The sequence below is a fragment of the Danio rerio genome, chromosome 22 (assembly GCF_052040795.2).
Source record: "Danio rerio strain M-AB ecotype USA chromosome 22, GRCz13ab, whole genome shotgun sequence".
NCBI classification, from domain to species: domain Eukaryota; kingdom Metazoa; phylum Chordata; class Actinopteri; order Cypriniformes; family Danionidae; genus Danio; species Danio rerio.
Genome location: NC_141042.1, coordinates 27745907 through 27771037, shown reverse-complemented (window position 1 = coordinate 27771037; position 25131 = coordinate 27745907). Strand labels below are relative to the sequence as shown.

At 35.8% G+C, this 25131-nt stretch overlaps 1 protein-coding gene across 4 annotated transcripts; it reads left to right on the top strand.

The window, feature by feature from the left end:
• The first annotated feature begins 376 nt into the window (after positions 1 to 376).
• On the top strand, positions 377 to 24354 carry b3galt11 (beta-1,3-galactosyltransferase 11). Of its 4 annotated transcripts, XR_015521356.1 has the most exons (5): positions 377 to 597; positions 11548 to 11656; positions 20541 to 20618; positions 22702 to 23940; positions 24124 to 24354. XR_015521356.1 is itself a non-coding variant. In XM_087303273.1 (4 exons), exons 3-4 carry the CDS (start codon positions 20584 to 20586, stop codon positions 23720 to 23722), a joined length of 1056 nt encoding a protein of 351 aa, XP_087159399.1. In that variant the 5' UTR covers positions 377 to 597; positions 11548 to 11656; positions 20541 to 20583; the 3' UTR covers positions 23723 to 24354.
• Positions 24355 to 25131: the final 777 nt, after the last annotated feature.

Below are 25131 nucleotides of genomic sequence, written 5' to 3'. Positions count from 1 at the left end.
ATGTTTGTCTTCTGTCTGACAACACATCCAGACTATTGTTCAGCCAGATTAGTCTGAAACTATTCTATGTGGTTATAATATTGTTTCAATCTCTAATCTTTTCATTAACATATAAAACACAGCCCAGCTAAGCAAATAAAGTTAATTAAAAGTTTAAACCCAACTTTTAGGTAGGTTCATATTCAACAAATTGGGTTGAATTAACTCTCTTTGTTGTAAATTGATAATTATTCATCAAGGTTACAAATACAATTTGTTCTGTTTTACTCTTAAATTAAAGATTTTAGATGGCAAGAGAAGGGTGTCTCATATTACAGTCATTATGTACAGACTAGAAGTGTCCTGCTTAAAAACAATAGTAAAATAAACAGTATTCAGGTGTATGTGGGTGTGGCTGAGGGCGGAGGAGACACCTGTTGTTTTACAGATGGAGGGTCCTGTTTGTTGTCAAAAACATCGACTGGAGAACTTTCTTGGACGTTTCTTGAACGTTTGTGTTGCTGGACTTGGCTGTGGAAACGGCAGGATCGTGAAACACACTCATACAGACAACAAACACACCGCTGATCGCCAGGAGAGCTGCTGCTGTTACCCCGTGTAAGCGGATGTGTTTTTTTATCTTCTCATTTCGCGAGTTGAGTGGCGATTTTTTAAGTACAGTTTTGTATTACTTGACAATTTATGTGTGAAAAAAATAAGCCGACGGTTTGAGGTTGTCGGGTCGCCAATTAGGCTACTCGTGGGAATGGTAATTTAATAGGAAATGGCGCCTTATTTATTTATTGACAATTGTACTTAAGGTTTTTTTTTGTTGTTGTTGTTGAAGGAAATCTGCTTTAAAAAATATCCTAACATCACAAAAAAGGTAGTTCTTGTTAGTCTGTTTGATGAGGCTCATATAGCCAATTGTAAATTTGATCTCACCCTTTGTAATTTGGAAATATAATAGGCTAACACTCGTTCAAGCTATTCACTAAATTGTATGGCTTCCAGCTATTTTATTAGAACAACAAACAACTCTTTACACTGATTGATAGCGTACTGTGAATTGTGTTATAATTCGTGTTTAGGAGCATTATTTCATCCAAAGATGAAAATGTTTACTATTTACTCACAAGTGGTTTCAAACATTGAGTGAGAGTTTATGTCTTCTGTAATCACTAAAGAAGATATTCTGAGGAAAACTGAACGCATGCAATTATATGAAAAACAAATACAACTTTCAACATTGAGGAAGGAAACAATCAAGGAACAAGGTTTAGAACAGGTAAAGGGCGAGTAAATGATGACAGCTTTCATTTTTGGGTGAATCTTTTTAAGTTTCACGTTTAAAATCATTGAGGTAAAGCTGGTTTTATATTCGCCCATTCTTTCATTGACAACTTCTGACACTATCCCTGCATTGTTTACCATGGTATTTTGAATAATCTGTCTGAAATCACATGTAAATATGGCTGAAAACAACATTACCACTATTTGTGGTAATGAACAATGTTGACGTTTAATAGTTATTGGCATTTAGATTTAGCTTGCTTTGCTGAAAATATTGTTATTAAAGATAAAGTCTAAATGTGTGAATGTAAAACCAACTTTACCTTATTTTTCATTGTTAGCACTTAAAAAAGTCTAAAATTCACTCTATTGCATCTTGGTTGCTTTTAAACCAGTTTTGAACAGGTCTTAATTTTTATTTTAATGTAACACTACCTCTAAAGTTTATTCGCATTGTATCACACCACTGTTTGTGTCTTGTTTTGATTCTGTGAGAGCAACATACAGATCTTGCACAGTAAAAATGCTGGGTTCCACACAATCTATTTGTGTTGGGACAACATGAATAAATCAAGCCTGTTGCCAGGGGGGGTTTGGGTGGTTCGAAAGACCCACCCCTCAGTGACAAGGGTCCAGAATTCATCCCATACATGAGCTCATTTGTTTGACTGCTACACCATCATAAATTGTGAAAATAGTCCATTAAAAAAAGCTTGGAAGACCAATCCAAATTCTTTGTTGACCATCACATTGATGTGACTTCAGCTAATCAGTTTTGGCCAATGCAAACTTTTATTTTTCATAAGTCCAACATCCAGCTGTGCAAGGAAACATACAATCCTATGTAAGGGAAGTCGTCTTTCGCTACTGTATTGCTTTTACATAGAGAAAACATTTTACAAGCAACTTTTATTCTAAATCTTGGACCTTATTCTTCAAAACTGGTTGATTAAAATTATGTGAAGCACCAAAACTGGCTCCTATTAAAATACATTTGTATAGTAATTTGGCTATTATCCAAATAGCGAAAATCTGACTGAGGAAAGTTGAATGTGCTAGCCAGTTTGTTATTTGTCTGATAAATGAAAATATGACTCCGTTTTTAATTTAAAACTTTAACAGATTCCTATTTCTTCTAATGAAATATGGTGTAATACATTTGTATTTGAAAAAAAACAAATATATTTTTCATATTTCTTTTATTTTAAACCTTTAGACTAAAGTATTTTGTGATTCTAAATCTTTAGAAATATGTTGGTACATTAAAAAGTGTGGTTACATCGGTGCATTAGCCTAGTGGTTAGTGTGCTGACAAATGGTGTAGTAGCACTTCAGAGCATCCCAGCTCGAGGGCATTTCCCGTCCATACCCTTTCTCTCTCTCTCCCTCTTCGCTTCCTGTTTCATTACTGTCCTATTCACTTTAGCAAAAAGGCCAAAAATAAATAAAAAAAAAGGGTGGTTATGATGACCATCCAACAAGCTAATTCAGCTAAAAATAGTGTTTAAATGCAGTATTTAAATATCATAATTAAACAGAAATTGAGGCGAATAACTGCTGTTAATTTATTAGTTTTTACAAATTTAAGTATGTTGAACATAAAACAATTAAACTGTCCACCAAAAAACTCAAGATGTGTGGTTTCAGCTTGTTTTAAATAAGTAGTTTGAACAAACAGCATGCATAATTTTTAAGTGTAATTTAATTTGTAATGGTTTAAAAAAAGTAATATTTGACTGTGAAATCAGCAGAAACACTTCTATTATCATACAAGTAAATGCACAAGCTGTTTTACAAATTGCCATAATTAATTATTCATTTAGCTGGTTACCTGTAGCTCATGTGCATATTTTCGTAATTCAAAATAAAGCAGATGCTACCGCTAACATGGATGTTACTCATAACAATACATAATCAGGCCCATAACCAGCCTGGTGTAAGGAGTGGTTCTTTTTTCTCAAGTAGTTGACCTTTTAAAGCTCTTCATTTAATTTAATTAAAAAATACTGCATTTAGTGACATTTTAAACACTGTTTTCAGCTGGATTAGCTTGTCACATGGTCATCATAACCACACTTTTTGATGTATTAAAAATATTTCCTAAAGATATGATGATTAACTGCAATATGATAAGAATTAAGAAGTCCACTTTCATACAAGGTTGTTTTCCATGCAGAAATTGTGCCACATGTCAGAATTTGGTAAAGTGTAAAGATGTTTTGAATCCAGCAATAGGTAAAAATAAAAACCTCTATTACCTGCTCTACTCCAAATATGGTCTACATGTTTAAATGTCCGTGCCAAAAGATAAACATAGGGAAGTCATCATGTCAGGTAAAGTTGCGAATTAGTGAACATAAATCAAGTATACGATGACAAGATATAACTTCGGCAGTAGCAAGAAATTTTATAGATTTTGGACATGATGTTAAACAACTATGCATAGGAATTAAGGAGGTATTTGTCACATAGAGAAGGGAATTCTGAGTAAAAGATTATTATAAAGAGAAGTGATTTGTATTCATAAATAAAAATTAATTACACCAAGAGGAATGAATGAGGTGTTGGACTTTTCTGTGTTTCTTTATCTGTTTGTTGTTTTGAATTAAACTATAACCCATTGTGTCATTTATGAGCTGCACATTGAACTTTCATTCAGTTTGGTCATTTGGAAATTGAACAATTAAAACGTACAACTGCTAATACTACTACTACTACTAATAATAATAATAATGTAGAGCTTAAGGATTTTCATAGCTTGTCTTGTAAAATGTACATTTGAAAATTCATGAATGGCAACAATATTACTATTCAAATTTGGTCATTTTCTTTCAAGAATATGGTCCAAGATTTATAATAAAAGTTGCTTGTAAAAAGTTTTCTCTATTTAGCAACAATATAGTAGGTCAGTAGGGAAAGATGACTTAACTATTGTCAGATTCTGCTTGGTCTTAAAGCATTTAATGGGTTATTTTCACTATTTATAATGGCTAAGCAGTCAAAAAAGGACAAATCATCTCATGTATGAGACACATTCTGGTCTTTTGAACCACTCAAACTCCCTCTGGTTACGTACGGACATGATCATGTCAAAACCCAGAAAATAGGTCAGGACCAGGAAATAGGCAAGACTGTAAATCAGTGAAATAACACTGTATATTAAGATCTGCATTAAAATTAAAATCAGTAATCCCTCTAGTTGTGATCACATTTTATTATAATCAATCATTTGTTTTCTTAGAGTCATTCACTTTCAGCCATTATCTCAATACAGTAGTAAATTTGCTGGTTGACACCAGGCAGGTGTCAACATGTTGAGTTTCGTGGAACATGCGGTAACATGACGAGGGTCTGAGTCTCATGTTAAACGTCAGCATTTTACCAGCTAAACCAGATGTAACAGACACCCAAAAGTCGTTCTTTATAGTGGTGTCTCTTTGCACCTATTGTTGCTTTTGACACACTGCCACGTTAACCATGACGGAACACATCCTGCATCGACCGCCATCTTTTAGAGCTTGCCTAGAGAAGAGTTCAGATGAATTGTCAGTTTGAAAGTACAAAACAAATGCCTTTAAAGGGACAGTCACCTACTAAATGATGATTTACTCACAATTCAGTCACCTTTAGGGGTTCCAAAAACCTTTGAGTTTCTTCTGTTGAACACCAAAGGATACATTTCGAAGAAAGCTGAAAACCTGTAACCATTGACTTTCATATTAGGAAAAATAAATACTATGGAAGATAGGGCTACACAATACATCATTTCAGGATCGATTATGCAATGTGCACATCTGCAGAATATGCATAAGTTAGGATTATAGTTGATTATAACCAATGCAGTTTAATCATAATGGAGGAAAAGTTGATCATCTGTATGCATGTTTAAAGTGACAGTTCATTTGAATTATTGAACTTTACTTACCATTTTCATTTCACCCTTCACTTGTTTCAAACATTTATGAGTTTCTTTTTGTGTTCAACATAAAAAAAGAATATAATTTAACAACATTTGAAACAAGTGAATGGGGACTAAATAGTGAGTAAATTCTCATTTTTGGGTGAATCTACCCATTTAAGGCTAACCAAATTTTGTTTTTATTTTTTATTTATTTATTTTTTTAACAGCAAAACAGAAGGTCAGTAGTGAAAGATGACTTCACTTATGTCAGATTCTGCTTGGTCTTAAAGCATTTAATGGGTTATTTTTACTATTTATAATGGCTAAGCATTTCCCAGAGATGGGTTGCAGCCGAAAGGGCATCCGCTGCGTGAAAACGTGCTGGATAAGTTGGCGGTTCATTCCGCTGTGGCAACCATGGATTAATAAAAGGACTAATTAGTGAAATAAATAAAAACAGTCAAAATAGGACAAATGAGCTTATGTATGGGACAAATTCTTGTCTTTTAAACCACCCGAACTCCTGTCCACCTGTCCAACTGCTCATTAACCAGAATTGTGACTGTATGAACATTTCAGAGTTTGAAACATCCGGTTACAAGGAATTATAATGTTTGTAACTTCAATAAAGATTGCATTATATGTAATGAAGACTTTGCAGTGTGCATTGTTCAATATCTGGATAGGAATTGAGGAGGTATTCAAGTCACATAGAGATGGAATTCTGAGTAAAAGATTATTACAAAGAGAAGCGTTCTGGATTCATAAATTAAAATCACTTACACCAAGAGGAATGAATGAGGAGTTGGACTTTTCTGTGTTTCTACATCTGTTTGTTGTTTAGCTATAATTTTGTGAATCATGGATTTTGAACATGTAATGATACAAATAATGAAAATGACAACGTTTTTTTTATGATTTGGACTGTCGGAATTTCATTGTATTGATGTAGACATGATTAAGTGAAGGATAGTAATTGCTATGCTATTTTCCTGTGAATGTTTTTGAAGGTGACATGTCATAAAGCACGAGTCATGTCATACTGTATCCTGAACATGATTATGAGTTCACTGCACTCAAATGGCCTCCACAGTCATCAGACCCTAATCCAATAGAGCACCATTGGGGTTGTGGCTGAACGGGAAATTCATGGATGTGCAGCAAACAAATCTGAAGCAACTCCGTGAACGTATCATGTCAGACCATGTAGATTTTTATGTCTTTCCCTTTAGGGTAAATGTCTGCTAATCAAATACACATTATAGGACTTGAGTCTGTCATTAGGCGTTATAGCGGCTCTTGTTTCAGGTAGAACAGGTTGCTCTGGTGTTTCACCAAGTAATCCAGCCTTAGTTTGTTGGAGGAACTAGAGGCTTCAATATAATAGACAAAGGTATGGCTGGAATGACTGACATTTCTGTAAACAGAGTCCTTAAAGTCCACATGAATCGGAAGCTGCATACATTTATTTATTTATTTTTTGTATTGTGACGCAGTTCCTAGAGAAACGAAAATTTAAATGTGAAAACCATGGGCATGACTTGTTTTTTTTTACTGCAAGCTGATTGGATGTAGTAAAGTGTGCATTTCATTCAGAAAGATGGGGAAAGAGTTTAGTAATTACAACCTAACAGACATCTCCTCCTCCTCACCATATCGGTTTGTTGTCAAAACTGACAGCTGGAGGGGCGTGGTTAAGTATGTTAGCCATACTCAATACCTCAGACAGACGTAATCTGAGAATTTAACTGAAAACAAACAGGAAGTGCATGTTTAGATTTTAATTTTAGATTAGAAGGACAAACTTTTTCTTAATGACATACACATGAATTGTTCACCATAAAAATAGCAGTGTAACTGTGAGCTAACAAAATTATATAGTAAGTTTTGATATCATTTGTAGTTAAGGGATGGTTCCCTTAAAACTTCAACCTGTTCCAAACCTGTTTCTTTCTTCTATTAAACATAAAGGAAGATGTATGGAAATATGTTGGGGGGAAAAACAGCTTTTGACTTTCATAGTATATTTTGTTCTTAGTATGGATGTCAACTGCTGCTTTTTTCCCAACATTCTTCACAATATCTTGTTTTGTGGTCAACAGAACACTGCAAAAACAAATCATATATTTTAGTTTCTAGTCCAGACATCTGAAGATTCTTAAATCAATTTTCTAAATTATTAGAAATTCTTTTTCAAGAAAGAATTAGCTGTTTTCGGTTTGCAATAAGATGATTTTACTTGCCCAACTTTCTTTAAAAGGGAGTTTATTGCAAAATCCAAGCAATTATGTCTGGTTACAAAAATATTTGAAACATTTGTGTAATAAATGACACTTTTTCTCTCTCCTTATTTTTATGCCAAGTACAGATTTTTACAGAGATAGATTTCCAGCAGAATCCACTTCAACAAACCCTAAATACACTTATATAAATATTATAAATAATATTAATATTACACTAAATAATATAAATATTAACAGTAATAATAATAATAAAAAATAGCAAGGATACAAAAAAAATTAAATAAAAACCTGCAAAATAAGAAAGTGAATATAATAAATAGACAATAATAATGGGTGTTACAATCAAGGATAATGCTGTGCTATCTTACGACGATAGGGTAGCATAGACTAAGTATACTGTAAGAGTCTGGAAATAAGAGTCAGTGAAATTACAGTTACATACAAGATAAGTCACATTATTCCCCTGGAGATGCATTTATAGCAGAGAAATATGATAAATATGATAATTGATAAGTGTTGCCAAACAAAGGAGAATTTGCTAGAACGTCTAATTGAATATTGAATTTTTTTCCAAGTGTACATACAACATCAGATCAGCCAATGTGATGCTTTAGGAAGATTTAAAAATTTCCAATGCAATAAAATGTATCCACAAGCCAGTAAGGTAGATTGTTTTATTTGGCTGTTAGTAATAATAATAATCATGACCTGAATTTTGAGAAATTGTTTCTTTTGTTATAGTACAAGACTGAAGCGTTCAGTGTGGAATCAGACTTTATTTACTTTAGACCATTTATACATGTAAAAATTCAGTTTGTTTAACTCGGAAATGTGAATTTAAATGTTGTTTATCCAACAGAGAATTGAGACGTCATGGTCTGACCTCTGAGAATGAACACAGCGTTTCATGTGCTCAAATTTTAATGTGACTGCAGCGTTACTCCCAAGACCAGTCGCGACACGCGCACACACACGCACACAAACAAACAAAAACAAAACAAAAAAACCTTTCTTTTTATATTTACAACCTAATGTTGCATTTATTTACTTATTCTTTGTATTTAATTTTATGCTCAGTAACATTGTTTTAAACAACATATGCAAAAAAAGATATGAAATAAGACTGGGCGATATGACAAAATTCTCATTTTCATAAGTCATTTCATATTCTGATAACTATGTTTATCTCAACATAGCACCATTTCAGTAAATTCAATAAATGAATACTTATATACAATATGCACTCATCTGATCATATTCCTCACTTTTATTTAGAACTTTAGGCCAAATGTTTTAGTAAAACAGTAAATATTAATAAAATATAAAACTTTTTTAATTGCAATATTAACATAAAATAAAATGTGAAAATTAAAAAAAAAAAAAAAAGCAAAATGTCAACAGTTTCAAGATTGCAGCTTTCTCACGATGCTGTTATGCATGTGTTTGTCTGCATCCCATAATGCCGTTGATTTTGAATGCATGAAATCTGAGAAGATATTGTGTGATTGACTGCACCAAACGATTCAGTCCAAACAATTAGCCCTTGTTATACTGGCAAGCGTCTCATATTCTGTGTTATGGTGAAGTTTTGTCAGTTAGCCTTTGTAAAACAATATTTATTATTATCCATTATATGCGGGGCGGATAGTCTTAAGTTACACCTGTTTTATCACCAGAAGTGCTTCACAAAACATAGATAAAAGATTAGATTGACAAGCTGTTTAAAAACTCCACTGATAAATACACAGCATGGAGAGTAGATTGTTTAAATCCTGAAGTCTACATCACTAATAACTGTAAACGGACATATTGAAACTTTGCTGTTAAAACATTGAGTCACTAAACATTCATATGCACAAAACGGTCATGCTAAATCTAAATCTGTATTCTAGATGTGCTAAAAAATAAATTCATTAACAATTAATACTATATAAATGCAATAATCACATACGCCTGGGGCTTTGTATAAAGAAGCGTACATATATGAGCAGTATCACACTTCTAGCAGTGTAATATGGCTGTATATTGGTACTGGTGGGAGGCTTGTGTTAGCCGGGTGCCTTATTGTCCCACCAGTGCTGATATAAAGCCATATTGCACTGCTATGGGTGTGACATTTCTTTTATACAACAGTTCGACGGCATATATGAAATGTATATATGTTTATAGTGTATATAAAAAAGAAAATCAAACACGGAGAGTTTAAAAATTGTTTTTTAAGAGGAACTGCTTTTTTTCACTACTTTCTTTTTGTGGTAGAATTTCAACCGTCACTTTCCTTGGTTTGCTCAGACAGGTTAATGGCCACCGATGCACTGAATCTGATGTTCCGAAATTATAAATGTTTTAAAATATGTAAAATGTTTTAAAATAATAAAATATCTTTATTAATAATTTGCATAGTTGCAATCAAAACAACTACATTCTCGAATAAAAAAAAGCCTTAAAAGTACATTATGTTGTCCAACAGCAGCAATATTTGTCAAACTGTAGAGTGTCTTCTAATTGTCGCTGTATGTGGGCAGAGTAACATTTGCAGTAAAAACTTAAAGTATAAATTTGCAAAGAAAGTACTGTATATGTTAACATTATATTGAATCATCTTTATATTTTCCAAAATGATTAACCACAGAGTTATGGGATCAGAAGAATTATCAATCTGTAAAGATATTTTAAATGAGGAATATAAGCATGTTTTGGATGGTATTAAAAAAAGTATGAAAGTTTGCTGTGTTCAACATATTTTGTAGAAATTCTGTGAATTAAACTGCACAATAATTCTAATAAAAAGGATAAGAGTTGGCTCACTATAGAACTGTACTTGGCTTCATTATAGATGTGATATTGCCACTTGTGTGACTTTGGTAAATTAAATATAATTGTTTGAAAACATTTACAGACATTTTTGGAGTATTTTTGCAGTACTTTAAAATACAAACCTACACAAAACAAAATTTAGAAATGGTTTCACTTTCACTATTATTTATTCATTTGCATGGAAATTCTCCAACTAAATGCTGATTTATACTTCTACGTCAAGCAAATGCGTATGCTACGGCACAGCCTACACACGGCTTAGATGTACACATCGCAAGCTCTGTGATTGGTTGGCTTGGTAGCACTAAAGAGTGTGGGTGGAGGTGAGTGTTCACAAGTGTGGAGTCCCATGAAGGAGATCTGGATTGAAACTGTTGTTTTGTGTTTACCTTATGATTAAAGTTGTTGCACGTCTGCCAGTTCCTGCCTCAAAATGAACGAGTTTGACCGACTTCGTCACCTTCCAATTATTGGAGGGTTCTATCTGTGTTCTGAATGACTTTGAGATACTGAGCTTCAAAGTTTTTGCACTTCATAGCAAGCTGTATGTGTGTAACATTTATTTATTTTTTAAATAAAAAGTCTTCAAATGTAAATGCAATAAAGTTAACTTGTGTAACTTATAAAAAAACTAAATAAGTTGTCATTTAATAAGAATATGTCAATAACTTTAATTTTGGCAAAAATGTCAAATAGAACCTTATAATTCTAAGGTGACGACTTGTACATTTAGGTAGTGTTCAGAAAAAACAAAACACCAGCAAAGAAACTCGACACAGAGGAACATAAACACCTCACTGCCAGCTAGCATTTCGGAAGTGTTATTGCAGAGCAACAGAAACAGCGCGCAGAAGTATATACACGGCAATGCACAAGGCATGCGCCGTGGGTCATGCCGATAACTCAACATAGAAGAAATTTAACCCGGCTTTAGGCTTATTCTGAAAACATATCTCTATATACATTTCTGGAGAGTGCCAAATACTTCCCAGGAGGTATGTTTTTTTTTCACAGTTTTTGTTGTCATGTAAATCCACCAGAAGCTACTGTCGACTGACTGATTGACTGACCCACCCTCCTCCTTCCCTAAACTCTACCCGTAGTGTTTTCTAAAGCACCGATTGACCAGTGCCCACCTCCTTCACTAACCCAACCGACAGTGTTTTCAAAAGCAATCCAGAAAAAGAAAAGCCCCTTGATTTTTACCACGTTTTCAGATTTTACCCCATCCTCACCCTGTTATTGACTTGTTTATTTTATTTTTTGCCTTTCTGTTTTATGTCTTACCTGTTTCCTTGATCTGTTTTTCACCAGACTTGAATCCTGTCATCGGGGTCAACTTCTCTGTGCATCTCATGTCCGCCAAAGTACATGGCGAGCTACCGGACAAACTGGTAACAGCGGGAAAGCCATTCTTACAGAGGTAAGTGGACACCTGGTGAGCGCAAAAAGGAACAGCATCATACTGCCTCGTAGCATTTGTTTTAAAGATGAAATGCAGCCATACGTACTTCTGGCTGTATAATTCGCGATCTCCAGATATTTATATAGGGCTACATTTTCCAAATGAGCCTATGGGCCCTATCATACACCCAGCGCAGTGTGGCGCAAGGCGCGGCGCAATAGTCTTTTGGTAGTTTCAGCTTGGCGCAAGAGTCATTTTGAGGCGTTGCGCTATGCTGTTTAAATAGCAAATGCATTAGCGCTCATTTGTGCACCCATAGGCATTCTGGTCTAAACAGGAAGGCGTTCTGAGGCGGACTGCTGGCGAGTCGCTATTTTTAGAAACTAATAATAGATTTTTCATTAGACCAAAACTAACCCGGTCTAAACTCCGGCGCAGAGTTGCGCCTCGCTTACGCACAAGAGAGCAATAGGCAAATATCTTTAAATATGAAAAAAAATAAATATTAAGGATATATATAGGATATAATAAGAATAGATATAGGATATAAATATAAAGGATTAAAATATTACAAAACATATTATTTTCTAGCCTATAAATATGAAAAATCACTGCTTTTATCTCTTCTTCATCTCGGGAGGCTTTTTCAGTTCATTCATAACAATTTGCTTTTGTATAATATTATTATTATTAGCAGTATTATTTATATTTGTTTTATTAAAAACAAGCTTAGATTTGCCCACCTGTCAGGTTTAAGACCATATGGGGCATGGCAGGTTTATTTGGAAATAACTCAGTATTTTGACCACACTTGGTCATTATTGTTCATTTATTCGTTTGCTAGAAATTAGAACTGAATTTAGAAATAGTTTTGAAACAAATCTTTGCGCTTAACAAACGAAATTAATTTTTTATAGGCTAATTGATGTTTGTGCGTAAAGGTTTCCCTATCCAAGAGCGAAAGTGAAAGTAGAGAATTTACCTCTCATTCTCACGCAGTAGATGCTCTGTTTAACAGTTTTCTGTTAAAAAACTGTCATCTGTTAACTGTTTGCTTGTGAAATGCTCATTTTTTCCACTAAGACTTACTTTGCGTCCTGTAAATAGCGAATGCGCTCTTGGCGCGACGCAGCTGGGTCTTAAAGGGAATGGGAGATGAGACTCTCTAATTGGTTTATTCTCAAAACACACCTATAACTCCTTAAGAAAATAAACTCAACCCTTTTAGACCATGCGCCTTGGCGCAAGGCAGATTTCCCACCCGTAAATTAGCAAAAACGCGTCCTGACACGCCCTGAAAGCGTTTGCGCCCTGCGTTTTGCGCTCTGTGCATGGACCGTCAAAATAGAGCCCTATGTTGTAACCGCTCATGTTATTTACAGGTGAAAAGCAACTAAATATTAACAATTGAAAATATAGTATTTTATTCAAGCTCAGTATTAAATGCCATTACGCGGATGCAGACAGAATCGTGAATAAAAGCATCGTAAGAAAGTTGCAGAATCGAATGAATTTGATTTAGCAATTTTAAAAAAAAAATTTAACAGTTTTTAAAAGTGTTTTATTTTTATTAATGCTGATTTTGTTTATTTATTTATTTTTACATTTTAAGTCAGTGATTCACATCCAGTTGCATTTTTAATGTGACATACAAATGAATGTACAAACAACTAACAACCTTTTGTAAGTGTCATTATGGGTTACTCAGGTGTTCAAGTTTTATTTAAGCTGATAATTGGCAGTCATTTTCCGCAGTAGTTTCTATTACATCCAGCCTCTTCTTGGAATGTTTTGCCACTCTTGCTGTGCGAAAGCGATGTCAGTGCATGCCCTCTATTGTCTCCTGATTTTCTCCCTGTGGAGCTCCTCCCTGCGACTTGAGACTGGTGTCGCTCATAAACATTCTGCTTCTATAGCACATTTACCCCCAATGCTCTTTACAGGACTGAATTTGGGGGCAATTTTGGGGGTAAGCACTTTGGGTGTACTGGTATTCAAACATAACCGCAATAAAAACAAGGCAGACCACCCACTTTTTCATTCCGTGGTACTCTCATGGGGTATTGAGCCCCAGCAGGTGACATTGTTAAACAACACCTGATGATGAAAACATGTATCTCAAGGAAAGCAAGTGAGAGGCAACGAGCAAATAGGGGCTGAGCGAAATGAGGATGTACTGTAGGTCAAAGGAGATTTTTCTTGGTATCTGTGAATCAATCTGTAATCGTGTAAAAGCACATTCACACCAAGCATGTTAACTATCAAGATAATGAGAACAAAACAGCATACTTAACGTTGTTCTGAATGTAAGACAGCAGCAGAGCTTAGACCACAGCTGTATAAACCAGGGTGTCTGAGTTGTAAATGAAATTAGTCAAAATTAAGGGCATTAAAAAGTATTAAAGTAATAAACGGCATCTGACGAGGTATTACATTTTTTTAGATACATTTTTTTAAAATTGGAGTGGATTTATTTGCATGTTTAGAGTAGGACCTGGGCGATATCATGTGAGGTGGTGTGGTAGCCTCGCAACTGAGCCCGACGTCAACACACCAATGATCAAAATTGTGACTCTTTTGGTAGCATATGCACCCGAAATTGAATCTATGTGACCTCATAATATATTTGGGAGCATATGTGCGACTTTATATAATGGTTGTAGTGCGACCTGTATAAATTTTTTTTTCTAAAAACCTGCTGAATCTGTCTTTCGATTCCAGTCTGGTAATGAAGCAGCATTTCAATCCAACGAGTCAAAGCAAACAAAATCGTCACTTGCTGATTTACTGACAGCAAATGTTAACAGTAAAAAAGGAATTTGCTGCGGTTGTCACGGTTTGTTGTAGAAACGGGAGCAAAAAGGTGTTTGATCCAAGTGCAGTTTATTTAAGAGATCGTGCAGTAAACGGAAAAACAAGACATCTATGGCAGGAATCAGAATCATGAACAGGAACAACAAACTCACTCTCACAAGACTTACTTTGGCAATGAAGACAAACAACGCAGTGACAAACAATGGGTGAATGGGTGTATAAATTGTCCAGTAAATCAACAGGAAACGGAGACAGCTGTGAATGGCAAATCAGTGTAAGTGATACCGGGTGTATGCACATGGGATGTATAGACTTGTAGTTCTTTCACCACTGTAGTTCGCCAGCAACTCGCAGTGAACTACAGGGGTGAAAAAACTACAAGTCCATACATCCCACGTGGATACACCTGGTGTATGCACCACGTGCTCTACATCTGGTGGACACAGACAGTCATGACAGCGGTAGGAGAAGCTGCGTGAATCTTTTCTTTATTTAATAAGTGACTTCCATCCCAGAAGGCAATCCTGAAACACAGTGAATGTGTGGTGGCATTTAAAGACACAGACACTCTTGATTCTGGAAGTTATTAATAATATAATAACATTTAATACTGAAATTGTTACAGCATTTAGAATTTCCAAAATGTAAGATTCCACCCACCGGTCCAATGACGGAGTCCAGTGTTGTGGTCGAAGGAATTCTGCGTGTATGCCTTTTCGGACGCTTCTGGAAAGAGAGTTATTTTATTTCATCAAAATTTATTGACCAATTTTTGACTTAATGCGTGTTTTAATCTGACTCCAATTTAAATTTTATAAATTCATCATTTACGTTTTTAGCTGATCATGTTATTGGTTGTGATTTTAAATTTAGAATTTGATATTTTCTGAGGTCCGATATTCTAAATTGTACGTTCATTAGGGACTAACGTCGCTCAGAGTTCCACGCCCCAGCTTTGCGCTTCTTCTCACGGACAATATGTCGGCACTCTGAAAATAGTCAGAGGATGCAGGATTAACTAATATTTAGATAGGTTGGTTGCATAACGCTCACCTAATCCTAAATAAACAGATTTTAGCCAAGCCCGTGCAACTTCCTGCTTCCAGTGGTCAAATGACTAAAAGGTCTACATGTTATCGGAACGCTATGGCTATGAATAATCAAATGCGCCAATTAATCAATTCAATTTATGCCATACTATAAAGGTAACGAAGACTCCTTGTAATCTACTGGATACAATAAATTCGCAAAACTCCAGAATTAATCAAAAAGGATTAACATTTATTTTACCAGGCAGGTAAAACAACACTTAGAATGAATCAAAATTGAATACAAAACATAACTGATCAGCATAACATATAAACACAGGTAAATGCAAATTCAAATACAAAGTTAAAAAAATTAATTTATAAAGTCAGCATACCTGGCAAATATTGGGAGACACACAGAGGCTGTGTGGGAAGTCTGGCTACAGAAATTTCCCCAAGTGTTTTGCCAAGATTCTTTAAGTACCCATTAACATCTGTGAAACAGTCATGAATATTTAGCACCCAAATATCTGACTCTGTTTTTAGAGTTAATTAACTTCAAAGGGTCTAACATTGGTTTGAGGTGACAAAGTTTATCAACAAATCTTTATTATGGACTGTCATTCTTAGGAGAGAGAAAACATTCACCAGTTTATCTTACGATATCCATGAACATCTGTGAAGTAATCATGACTATCTACTTCTAAAAACTCTGTCTCTGTTCTCAGAGTTAATGTACTTCAAAGGGTTACCCAATGTTTTGAGGTGAAATGAAGTTTGAAGACAGTTAACCAGTCACACCTGAATGATTATAATTAAAAAAAACAACACCAGTATTGGAGGAGGATGCGGGTGAAAAGGAATGTTCTGATTATATTCTCCAGTCACCTCTTCCAGATTCCAGAGTCTTTATGGTTTTATTGCAAGGGATAGTTGTTTGAGTAAAATCCAGTCTTACAAAAACAACATATTAGATGTTTAACAGTGTGCTCAACCTGCTGGTTTGTCCATTCACACACATTTTTATTATCACATGATTTCTTATAACTAAATCACATGACCTTTTTTTAAATGCGTGTATTGGAATTGGGGCGGTAAAAGTGTTTCCATCACAGTTTATGCGCATCTTTTCTTATCGAATAAAAAGTTATTTTCTATAATCTTACTCGTTTATGCGAATATGTTTTTAATGCACATTTTCAAAATTGATGCACATCTTTGTGTTTCCATCATCTGTTTTTTTATGCGCATATCCTAAATGAAACTTAGCTGATGACTATCTTGGAAACAGTACCATGGGAAATAATGATAATGGGAGGTTTTCAAGCTAGGTTAGCAAATTGAAGTATACAAATAAAAGTACCTCAGTTATGCAGTGCTGGTTTATAGTCATTGAATTGCTTCTTTTATTATGTATTTTATTCCCCGTACACTGACTGCAATCTTTAAATTCTCTGTTTGATTTGATTAATAACACTTTACACGAGCTGGATTCATGTCATCTGTTGGTTACAACAGATCTGGGGTCATCTGTTAGTTACAAGGGATTGATGCAGAGTGAAATTAAACAGATTGTTATAGTTTTGTTGGTGTGTAAATGCAAATATATGTATATTTATTAATTAATGGTAGTTTATGGATGAAATACAATTATTAAAGTAATGATCAACATATTCGTATAATTTGACTAAATGATTAAATTGCATTATGAAAAAGGGATATTACACAGTTCATAAGGTTTTTCCTTTTCTTTTTTCTACATTTTCAGGTTGGGTTGAAATAAAAGTTATTACATTATTATTTCCTGAATTTTGTATCACCTTAGTCCCTATGTTTATGCAGGAAATCAAAAACATTTCCCCCATTTTGTTTGTATACACACACACACACACAGTAGTGGACAGAGTACACAAATAAGGCAGTTCAGTATAAGTACAGTTTCTCTAAAAAAATCTTTTTCCAGTAGAAGTATAAAGTCCTCTTTTCATTATAAATATACTAAAGTACTTGATTTTTAATATACTTGCATCATGAAAGATAAAGTATTTATAGTGATGAATGATTATTTAGCAGGAAATGTGAAGGAAACTACTCTAATAACCACACTGACAATTCGTAGTATTCACGTGAAAACATGTGAAACCACATTCACACGCAGTGGCGTAGTGGACGGGCCCGCAGGGCACGCACCGCGGGGGGGCCCCGCGTGATTACGGGGGCCCATGTCGTCGCGATTTTCAATGATTGAAAATCCAGGAACCGCAATAATCAAACTCTTGGGAACAACTGTGGTCGGAACCAAAGTTCACAGAACTGTGTTCTCTGAACTCCTCTCAAGGTGGACTACTTCATTCTGATTGCTTGCTGCCGAACCGCGTCAAAGCCAATGAAGACGTGCCGCTGTTTCTTGCCGCCTCTTCTTGTTAAAAAATGAATGACTTCTGGCTACTTTGACGCTCTCGCCGCTTTCGGTTTGTGATCGCTCCTCAGTTTTTGAAGGATTCCCCGCATTGTCACTCCACCCCACCTCATTTCCCCGCTTCTCAATTTGTGACATAGATATATACACTAGATATCGCATAGGGACCCTGAGCATGCGTCAATAGCGCCGCCACATTAGTACAGTGCTCCCAGGACAAATGTCATTCAACCGCACTAGTCAAGACGGTGTTATTACGTGAAGATGCGGGACTTTAGCACTGTCTACGGGTGTAGTAACGAGCAAACAAAGAAAACAAAGCACAAAGGCAGAACATTTCATAGGTAAGATTAAGGTGTTTATGTTTTTGTATGTTCTGTAATTTGTGCTAAACAGATAGGCTAGTTAGCGTTATTGATGATAACAGTCACTTACTGCATTCATCATAAGGCAAAGCAGCTCCAACTCGCATTAATTACTCTGCTTATGCTAGTTTTGTTGAATAAAATCAGCAAACAATGCAAAAGAAATATGACAACAAGATGCTGCGCTGCCAGAAACTTGTATTATTGTCAGCGAGTGAACGAGTCGTTCATAACGGAGATTCATTCACAAGCAAATCGCTCCCTCTGTCAGTAAGAGAAGATGAAAAACTAAAATTTTCATAATAAAAAAAAAAATTACATACTAACATCCAGGATAACTCTCCCCACCCCCACCCCCGGCCTTCATCTGGGGGCCCCGTCGGTGATCCTTGCAGGGGGGCCTCCGCATTTAGCGCTACGCCACTGTTCACACGCTGATCTGTGAATTGTTTACTGGTGACATGCATGACATGAGATTATTTAAATTGCTGAATCATTTTTAGGAGATTCACTCTAAAAGATCATTTGAATCAGTGAACCGTTTACTGGAAAGTCACTCTAAAAAGATGATTTTAATAAGTGAATAATTTTCACGGGATTCACTCTGAAAAGATCATTAGAATCAATGAATCATTTACTGGAGTTTCACTATGAACAGATCATTTAAATAGGTAAATCGTTTAGTGAAGATTCACTCTGTGCATAATTTGAATCAGTAAATCATTTACTGGAGATTCACTTTGAGAAGATCATTTAAATCAGGGAATCGTTGACTTGTCAGTCTATTTCACAAATTAATTGTTCATTTTCAGTGCAGTTTGTAAACTGATTCAACAGGTTAACTGATGAAATTCAGCTTGATCGTGAATTAAACACCATTATCCCATCTCAGAGCAGGTGAGATGCATAAAAAAATATTTATTTTAGGATTAAAAAAAAAAACTAAATAAATTTGTCTTAAGGATAAATTCTGAAAAGTCAGGTCCAAATCTAAACATCATCTGAAATTAATCATCTTATTAGAAATAAAATGATTCATTACAGATACAATTTAAGTGAATCACTTTATTGTCCTGTTGTTAAAGGAACAGCCCCATTCCTGTTGAGTTTTTAAATGTAAAGCATGTGAGATGTGCTCACTTAACATCATTAACCCTAAAATGTAAATTTACTAACAGCAAAGACTGAACTACTAGTTACGGTAGATATCTAGTTAAACAGGAATAACAAGAAATGAAAATAAAACGTTATTAGTCAAGGGCTGTTGACAACCAAAGTATTTTCTGGAACACAGACATCTAATGATCCAAATTTGTCATAGTTCAAATTAGTAAAATATTGTACGTTGAAAATTGTATAATATAAGCTATTTTTAACTTCTGTGCCAAGTTACACATTAAGAAGAAAATGCGAGTTAAGAAGAAATGTCTTCCAAGAAGATTTCATGAATTAAAAATAGGGTTGTCCGGATAGACGATGCCATAGTCCATCGCAGATGGCTAACAAACTACACAATGCTGAGCCGGCATTGCTATCCATCGCCCCGCCTCACTTTTATATTGATATATAACTTATTATTTGCATGTGATATTAATAGCAATAACTATCTTTTCATGAGCTGTGTTAAATTTTACATATAGCTGCCGCATGCACGGCTGACAGCATTGCGAGGATTAAATGAAGGATTATACAGAACCTCTCGCGCTTAAAATGTGTAGATTCAGTGGCAAACGCTGATACCTGCAAATCCCGTTCCACAGATTTTACAGTGAATGGCTTTAGTCATTTTCATAGCGAACTTGAAGCCACTGGAAGTCTTTTATCAAGTCTTTCACTCTTGGAAAAGTGTAAATGGTGGATTAACATTCAGCACATGAACACTGATAAGATGTGCCAATATTAGTAACTGTAGGTAAATCTGTCAGTGTTATTTTCATTCTCTCATTTTCAGCGCTTCACATTTTCGCAGTTGTAGCTCCTGTCATCTGAACGCAGAAGGCATTGACTGAGTGATTGATGGCTGATATTAACTAATTATTCGCGTTCAGTTCTAGAGGAGTGGGCCAATAAGAGCACAAAGGCTGGGAAAGCATTGCTGGCTTTTTTTACTTCAGCAAGTTCAAATAACAGCTTTTTTAATCTGTTCCTGAGATGCATTCTGCATAAATGTCTCCTAAATCCGCGCACGCGGAGAGGATTTTGCAGTGAAAACAATGAAAATGTGAAAATGTATGCACTACAGTGAACTCCAATCGAACTCTCGTCTCCCCCACCAGCTGTGGGAAAAGCCATTAGAACGACATCGATCGATGCCTATTCATGCCAGAGTACCGCGGAAAAAAAGTGATAGACAGGTGGTCATTTGTTTGTAATTTTATTTATTTATGGGTTGGTTATGGGTAAAGCAAAGACCATGTGGGTCAGGTTGTGAAAACGGTAGGCTACAATTAATTAATTTTGAGTTAATTGATATTTAACAACCACCCCCACCCCCCGCCTACGACGACGATGGCATCGTCCATCACAATGTTTCACATTAGACATCGTACAATGCCAAATTGGTCAACATCACCCAACCCTAATTAAAAACTGAATTGATCATTCCTTATACTGTATATGGCAAAGTAAGCAGACAAACTTAATTTCTTGGTAAATTAAATGGTAGAGGTAGTGTTCTAATTTTAGTTTACTCCGGTAATGACTGCGTTAAGGAGAAGTTTGATGCCAATATAAAACCTTGCTGGTGCTCGTTTGTAAAAAGTTCAGTGTACTTCTATTCTAATGCTGCGTTCACACCAGACACGGCACCCGCGGATAAATCAAGCTATTCGCATAAATAGACGTGTGAACATTTGCAGTTTACTCGCTTCAGTCGTGCATTAAATTCGATTTCATTCGTGCGTCAAGTTCACTTCACAACAGACACGGATTCCCGTCATGGGCAGGACTTCTGTCTGCCTAGTGACTCTAGCTTCATTGCTAAATGGCTAACATGGATTTTATTGAGAGAATAGCTGTGCTTATGTGCTCGTGCTGCTTCATTCGTGCAAATCGCATCATTTTGCACCACCTCATTCGAGCAAACAGGCCACAGGATGTCTATTCGCGTCTTTGCAGTGACTTAACATGTTAATCACTCGCGCTTGATGCTTCATCTTCATCTGGTGTGAATGCAGCATAACATTGACATTATTTGCCTTTTTTTCTCATTAATTTTGTAATGAATTTGTTATGGCCATGAAGATCATCATTTCACCATTCTTCATCACTATTCACTAAGTGCAAACACGGATACATGAACACTGGAGCAGTTCAACAGTTCAAATTTTAAAAACCTCTATTTCCCACTAACGATTGAGACTACACGGCATTTAGTACGTACTCGAATGTTTTTAAAAGTTCAGCACCAAAAGGAACCGATCTCGATTCTTTTTACAACCCAACTTCCTGCAGAAAAGTTGCGATCTAAAATAAACAAACCTAACAGAAGAATGTGCGCAGCTGCAAATAAACTAACCATATTTAACTTAAATTTTAACTTAATTAGACCAGTGATTCTTAAACAGGGAACATTATATATAATTAAACTATTAGAATGTCCTTATTTTAGCCATTACCTACTGAAGAACAAAATAGAAGTTAATTGAAACATTGTTTACATGTTAGTAATAAACGTTAAAAAACAACATGCAAATAAAAAGCAATCAGCCTTTCCATTTTTTATTTTTATTATATTGTTTTTTATTTATTTATTTTATTTTATTATTATTATCATTTTTTTTGCAACTCCTGGGGATGTTACGATATATTAAAGACACTTCAGTCAGATGCAGCACATTGATTTAATGGCACCAGGTTAAACTTTTGAACACCTTTATGGCACACAGGTACATTAAAAATAAATACAAGCCACAACTGAACATGGAGGATGGTCTCTGAGTGGCGTTCTCTCTGTAGTGTGCAAGGATTATATATCTATAAACACCTCAGAGAATATTGGGTGTCGCGAGTCACTGGCATTGTTATCTTTAGGGTTGCGGGCTCACGTTTGGGAACCTCTAAATTAGACCACTTTAAATGATTATACGTGTCATAATCATCACTCAACAAATGTATATTTATTCTACTTGCATTCATTTTTAGGACTGTTTAAACGCACAGTTTTACAAATAAGGCTTCTGCATGGTCCTCCAAATGTCAGCAGTTTTTTTTTAATCCCTCCAGGCTTGGTTTAATATTAATATTCATTAACTCATTCCTTAAACCAACCTCACTCCAACCCAAGGCCTTTTTTAATCATTAAAGATTTTTAAGATTTTTAAAAAGACCAGTAGTGCATTCATGTGTTTTAACTGTGCGTTAAAAAGAGTTCCCTCAGATGTCTTTATCATTGAATCTTACTAGTCATTGAACTAGGCTCTTTTCGTTCCCTTCCAGCTGTGTCTCGTTTGGTCAGATGTCCTGTAAGAAGTGGCTGCTGGTTTGTTTCCTGGTTCCAGGAATTGCTTTAATGATTTATCTCGGCCACAGCCCTTTGACGAAACCCTGGCATCACGCTTCAGTGCAGAGAGAAGCACAAAGACCAAATGCAGACTCTCCAAACACTGAAGAAGATCCTGGGTTGTACCATGTTGCCTACCCTCGAAATTACAAATTCATCATATACCAACCGGGGATATGTGAAGAGCGAAAACCCTACGTGGTGATTATTGTCCCGGTGCCACCTCATGATTTTAATGCACGCAATGGGATCAGGAACACATGGGCCAGAGAAAAGGTTGTTGAGGGCAAAGAGGTGCTTGTTCTGTTTATTTTGGGCTTACATAGTGGAGATGATGAAGAAACGTTGCAGGAGCAACTGCGTAACGAGAGCCAGCAATACAAAGACCTTCTGCAGAGCAACTTCCAGGACAGCTACAGGAACCTGACCATTAAAACCATGATGATGATGGAGTGGCTCAGCAGGGATTGTCAACAGGCGTCTTACGCAGTAAAAGTGGACGCTGATGTGCTCCTCAATGTGAACAACCTAATCAATATGCTTGTGAGCCTGAACACAGTGCAGAGCAACTACATGACTGGGTTAGTGTGGGATGCTAGTCCTGTCATCAGAGATTCATCCAACAAGTTTTTCCTCCCCTACGATGTTTACCCTAAATACGCATATCCTCCGTATCCTCTGGGCATGTGTTATATCATTTCTTTGGACCTGCCTCAAAAGTTTCTCCAGGAGTCGAAGAAAATTAAGCCTCTATATATTGAAGATGCGTATCTAGGAATGTGTTTGGAGCATTTAGGTATCGCCCCTGTCAAACCTCCAAACATGGATCAGTTTGTGGTAAAGCCACCGCAATACAATCGCTGTTACTTTTCCCGACTCATAGCAGTACTGACTGATAACACAAATCAGATGACCTCTTTTTGGACGGATATTCATTTGACCAGCAGGCCATGCTGAGCTGGGAATCATACTAAATAGTAGGCTATATTGCAATATGATATTATGTTTGTGTGTCTTTTATGCCTTTGTGTGTATACGAAACGGTTTGCTTTATCATGAGAAGTATTAATTGTGGTTCCCCTGCACAAGGAAATAAGTGTATTTGGAACTGAAGCTGTCATTTGTGACCGAGAAATGTGAGGAAAATATTGTAAGTTTTTCCATTTTTGTAGTGGGTAAAAAAAAAAGAAAAGGTTTACATGTTTATTTAAGTATCAATAATATATAAACCACAGCTCTGTACAGTTTAGCTCCAACCAGCTCCAACTTACACCTGCTTAATATTCTCTAGTAGTCTTGAACACCCTTGATTAGTTGGATCAGCTGTGTTTGATTAGGATTGGAGCGAAACTGTGCAGAGCTGCGGTCCTCCAGGAATCCAGTTTGAGAGCCATGTGTTAATGTAAACACATTCAAATAAAAATGTAACATTTTCATTTAAACAATGATAGATTATTTTAAAAGTGTCACTTTGTAATAAAAACAATTGTATTTTTGTGGATTTTACTCTGAAGTTGTTGTATGTGGGTCAATTGTAAAGCCCTAAAATAAATTGAAAACTGTTTGTACTGCAGTTGTACTTCCTACAAGTTTGGTGACACTTATTTCTACAATTTTTCAGCTTGTGGGACATATTCAGCATATAAGACGGGTAGCAGAGTAGATTGCTGGTGTAGATCTACACTCACTGTCCACTTTACTAGGTTCACCTGTCCAGCTGCTTGTTAACGCAAATTTCTAATCAGTCAATCACAAGGAAGCAACTCAATGCCTTTAGGCCTGTAGACATGGTCAAGATGATCTGCTGCAGTTCAAACCAAGCATCAGATTGGGGACGAAAGGTGATTTAAATGACTTTGAATGAGGCAGGGTTGTTGGTGCCAGAAGGGCTGGTCTGAGTATTTCAGAAACTGCTGATCTACTGGGACTTTCACACACAACCATCTCAAGGGTTTAGAGAGAATGGTCCGAAAAAGAGAAAACATCCAGTGGGTGGTTGCTTAGTGGGCGCAAATGCCTTGTTGAGGTCAGAGGAGGATGGCAAGACTGGTTCGAGCTGATAGAAAGGAAACAGTAACTCAGTTAACCAATCTTTACAACCGAGGTATGAAGAAGAGCATCTCTGAACACACAACATGTCCAAACTTGAGGTGGAAGACCAAACCGAGTGCCACTCCTGTCAGCTAAGAACAGGAATCTGAGGCCACAATTCACACAGGCTCACTAAAATTAGATAATAGGAGATTGGAAAACATTGCCTGGTCTGAGTCTCAATTTCTGCTGTGACATTCGAATGGTAGGGTCAGAATTTGGTGTAAATAATGTGAAGGCATGGATCCATTCTTGTATCAACAGATCAGACTGCT